This window comes from Clupea harengus, chromosome 14 (assembly GCF_900700415.2).
Source record: "Clupea harengus chromosome 14, Ch_v2.0.2, whole genome shotgun sequence".
In the NCBI taxonomy this organism is placed as follows: Eukaryota; Metazoa; Chordata; class Actinopteri; order Clupeiformes; family Clupeidae; genus Clupea; species Clupea harengus.
The window spans coordinates 2,454,635-2,459,634 of NC_045165.1; the positions used below are offsets into that span (position 1 = coordinate 2,454,635).

The window sequence follows — 5,000 nt, forward strand, 5'->3', positions numbered from 1 at the left end:
TCTCCTCTTTCCTCTCCTCTCCTCTCTCCCCCCTTTCCTCCTCTCCTCTCTCCTTTTCTCTCCTCTCCTCTTTCCTCTCCTCTCCTCTCTCCCCCTTTCTCTCCTCTCTCTTTTTCTCTCCTCTCCCCTCCCCTCCTCTCCTCTTTCCTCTCCTCTCCTCTCTCCCCCTTTCCTCCTCTCCTCTCTCCTTTTCTCTCCTCTCCTCTTTCCTCTCTCTCCTCTCTCCCCTTTCCTCTCCTCTCTTTTTTCTCTCCTCTCCCCTCCCCTCTCCTCTTTCCTCTCCTCTCCTTTCCCCCCTTTCCTCTCCTCTCTCCTTTCTCTCCTCTCCTCTTTCCTCTCCTCTCCTCTCTCCCCCTTTCCTCCTCTCCTCTCTCCTTTTCTCTCCTCTCCTCTTTCCTCTCCTCTCCTCTCTCCCCCCTTTCCTCTCCTCTCTCTTTTTCTCTCCTCTCCCCTCCCCTCCTCTCCTCTTTCCTCTCCTCTCCTCTCTCCCCCTTTCCTCCTCTCCTCTCTCCTTTTCTCTCCTCTCCTCTTTCCTCTCCTCTCCTCTCTCCCCCCTTTTCTCCTCTCCTCTCTCCTCTCCTCTCTTCTCCTCTCCTCTCCCCCCCTCTCCTCACATGTACTTAAGTCTCTAGCAGGTGCAGATTTATTTTAACAAGTGCCACAACCAGCGTCACAAACTGTTGATTGGGGAAGTTTGTCCGAACACTGGTGATTTTGAGTGTTATTGTTGGTTTTCGCACGTCATAAAAGTTTATTTTATTTATATATATATAGCTATATATATTTTTTCACTCTTACCAGAGGCTCTATCACAGCACACCATCATCATTAGCAGTAGCTTAGTGATAAAACAGGTAATGTCCTGTCTGTCTGGAGAGCAAGGATGTGTTCTCATTTACCGTCCCTGATGCAGAGGAGTTAAGTGTGTGCGTTAGGAAAAAACGCCACTTACCGGAGCACTAAATGCCTGTCCGCGAGGTCTACGGAGGAACGTACAACATGGTTAATGCCCGAGGCTATCGCCCCCACAAATCTGTTTTATTAAGTTAGCATTTTTTATGCATGAGCTATGTTTGTTCCCAGGGTGAGCCCGTGTCCATTCCGTCCGTTCGCCAGAGGCTGGATCTTTAACCTTGTCACTTCTGCTTCCTCGCATATATCTTTCTTTTTTACATCTCAACCTTATGTGTGCTAATAGTTAATATTTATGTTGGGCCTCTCCACCCCGATCTCCTCCTCACTCCTCCTCCACCTCCCCTTTTCTTTCTCTTTCTCTACACACACACACACACACACACATACATACACACACATACACACGTACACACAATCACACACACACACATACATACACACTATCACACACACATATACACACACACACACACTCTCTCTTTCTCTCTCACACACACACACACACACACACACACACACACACACACACACACACACACACACACATACACACAATCACACACACATACAAACTCACATACACACTATCACACACACATATACACACACACACACACTCTCTCTTTCTCTACACACACACACACACACACACACACACACACACACACACACACACACACACACACACATCACACACACACACACACACACACACAATCACACACACAATCACACACACACACACTCTCTCTTTCTCTCTCACACACACACACACACACACACACACACACACACACACACACACACACACACACACACACACACACAGCGCCCTCCCAGCAGCCTCCTCCCCAGGGTCATGTTCAGAGCTCCGGTGCCGTCCAGCTGACCTGGGGTGCCCCTGACTCCCCGAACAGCAACGCGCTGAAATACCAGCTCTTCAGAGACGCCCAGCTTATCCACACCATCCACAGTCACTACCCCTTCGGTGAGTCACAACACACACACACACACACACACACACACACACCACACACACACACACACGCTTACACTTACACTTACACACACATACACACACTTATACTGATACACGTTGCAGTCTTACACACACACACACACACACACACACACACACACACACACACGCACACACACACATTCACTTACACTTACACTGACACACACACACATACACACATTTACACTGATACACGCATGCAGTCTTACACACACACACACACACACACACACTCTATGTGTTGTGTACTTAACTATGTAGTACTATATTTTCCTGCTTTGTCCTTTCGTTTCGATTAGACTCGATGATTTTTGAAGACGACGGCTTGGACCCGTATGAGGTGTACTCCTACCAGCTCCTGACCAGCAACGTGCAGGGCAACACCAGCAGCGTGGAGGTGAGCTACCGCACCCTGGCCACCGCCCCCACGCAGGAGCACCTCCTGCTCCTCCAGCAGGGCCGCGCCAAACCCCACAGCGTCTCCTTCAACTGGACCTCCCCGCAGAACACCTCCGGGCCCCTGGAGCGCTTCGTCCTGGGCTCGGTGGACGAGCTGAGCGGGCGGGAGCAGGTCCACTACACGGGCCTGCAGTCGGAGGCCACCGTCCGAGGACTCAGCCCCTTCACCCGCTACGCCTTCACGCTCCAGGCCTGCACCAGCGGAGGCTGCGGCCACAGCGACAAGGTCGCCGTGGTGACGGCCCAGATTCCGCCCCTGCATCAGGCCCCGCCCAGAGTTCGGACCCTGGGCCCCAGCGAGGTGGAGGTGGAGTGGGACCCGCCGGCACAGCCTAACGGTAAGAGCCGTGGCCGCGTGCGTGCTTTCAACCGTAGAAAACACATGTCGGTTACAAGATCTCTCATGTAAAAAGGGTGAAAAAAATCCAGACGTATTTAATAGAAGTCCTTTGTTTGGACTGAAAAAAAAGAGGCTGGATCCCCGACCCAAAAGTTTGCACAATGCTCACGTCGAGTTTCTGTCTGTCTGACTTTGCCACCCCGTCGTGCTATCAATGAGAAAGTGATCAAATAAATATATAATACTAAACGACGGGAAGAAAAGGGCTCTGCCTCTGTATCTAGATTAACATTAATAGCTTTTCCACATTGTGGTGCTGTGGTCTGTGGAAGACTCCACTGTGCCGTATGAATGTTAAATGAATAGAATCACAAGAGAATTTTTAATTTGGGGGGGGATGGGTGATTAGTGCTTACATTTATGCATTGTAGCCCCGCGCCATTGTAGCCCCAGCCGAGGCCCCTACCGCTGTATATCAGTGTCATTTAATGGCTGTTATCACGCTTTTCTCCCCACATCACTTCATTAACATGGGGGCATTAAGAAATGCCCGCAGAGAATTCAACCAAATGTCTTTTACTGCAGCATTGATGCCTTTCAAGGCTTCTCGCAATTTTTTTTTTTTTTTTTTTTTCCCCCTCCACAATTTCAATCACCAAGTCTAAATGGTGTGTTATCAGTGGCTGGTCTTCAGTTGAAAGCATCCTTTGTAATCAAGCCTTAATTGACTTCCTTTTTTCCACACATTTATCAGTTTTGGTGTGAATGCCCCCCCCCCCCCCCTCCCTCTCCCCCGCCTCCGCAGGTATAATCATCAGGTATGAGCTTTTCATGCGAGGGCCCCTCCAGTCGCCAGACAATCGCACCGCCCCCCCGGCCGAGGAGAGGGTTTTCCTCAGCAGCGGTTGGCTGAATCCACAGCCACTCATGCACTCGGCCAATGAGAACGTCCTGTCGCCACCACAGAGCAGGACGAACCTGTCCAACCTGGAGTCTTTCTCCTGGTACGCGTTCAGAGTTCTGACAGTCAACATGGCGGGCAGCGTTCTCTCCGAGTGGATCACCGGACGCACGGCAGAGGATGGTAAGCAACTACAGTTACACACACACACACACACACACACACACACACACACACACACACACACACACACACACACACACACAAACACACAATAAAGGACTATGAAACAGACCAGGCCCAGATCAGATCCATATTTGTTTTGGAGTTAGCTGCAACATAGGGTGATACCAGAACACCCAGAACACTTGTCAGATCTCCCAGTCTTTTAGGCTCAGTCTAAACCCCAGTCTATCTCCCAGTCTTTTAGGCTCAGTCTAAACCCCAGTCTAAATCCCAGTCTATCTCCCAGTCTTTTAGGCTCAGTCTAAACCCCAGTCTATCTCCCAGTCTTTTAGGCTCAGTCTAAACCCCTGTCTAAACCCCAGTCTATCTCCCAGTCTTTTAGGCTCAGTCTAAACCCCAGTCTATCTCCCAGTCTTTTAGGCTCAGTCTAAACCCCAGTCTATCTCCCAGTCTTTTAGGCTCAGTCTAAACCCCAGTCTTTTAGGCTCAGTCTAAACCCCAGTCTATCTCCCAGTCTTTTAGGCTCAGTCTAAATCCCAGTCTATCTCCCAGTCTTTTAGGCTCAGTCTAAATCCCAGTCTATCTCCCAGTCTTTTAGGCTCAGTCTAAACCCCAGTCTATCCCAGTCTTTTAGGCTCAGTCTAAACCCCAGTCTAAACCCCAGTCATCTCCCAGTCTTTTAGGCTCAGTCTAAACCCCAGTCTAAACCCCAGTCTATCTCCCAGTCTTTTAGGCTCAGTCTAAATCCCAGTCTATCTCCCAGTCTTTTAGGCTCAGTCTAAACCCCAGTCTAAACCCCAGTCTTCTAGGCTCAGTCTAAATCCCAGTCTATCTCCCAGTCTTTTAGGCTCAGTCTAAATCCCAGTCAAATCTCCCAGTCTTTTAGGCTCAGTCTAAACCCCAGTCTAAACCCCAGTCTTCTAGGCTCAGTCTAAACCCCAGTCTGTGCAGTTACCCGTACAGCATCAGAATCTGGACCAGAACCTTGGCGGATTCAAGGCCACATCTGCTACCAATGTGTAGATACTGCTCTCACCGTCAAAACCCACAGACGGTGCAGTTACCCAAATCACACCAGACTCCGGAACCGACCCAGATCAGTCCTGAAGTGAGATTCAACAGATAGCGCTCAACCCAAACCACTGGTACTGAAGTGAGATTCAACAGATAGCGCTCAA

At 49.9% G+C, this 5,000-nt stretch overlaps 1 protein-coding gene across 1 annotated transcript in view; it reads left to right on the top strand.

Moving 5' to 3' along the window:
* The window catches only part of ush2a (Usher syndrome 2A (autosomal recessive, mild)), a 108,178-nt gene that overhangs the window by 55,510 nt on the left and 47,668 nt on the right, over positions 1-5,000 (top strand). The window contains exons 16-18 of the mRNA XM_042709800.1: positions 1,745-1,903; positions 2,236-2,733; positions 3,541-3,819. Of these exons, the coding sequence (XP_042565734.1) occupies positions 1,745-1,903; positions 2,236-2,733; positions 3,541-3,819 (936 nt within the window). The remainder of the gene's footprint in view (positions 1-1,744; positions 1,904-2,235; positions 2,734-3,540; positions 3,820-5,000) is intronic.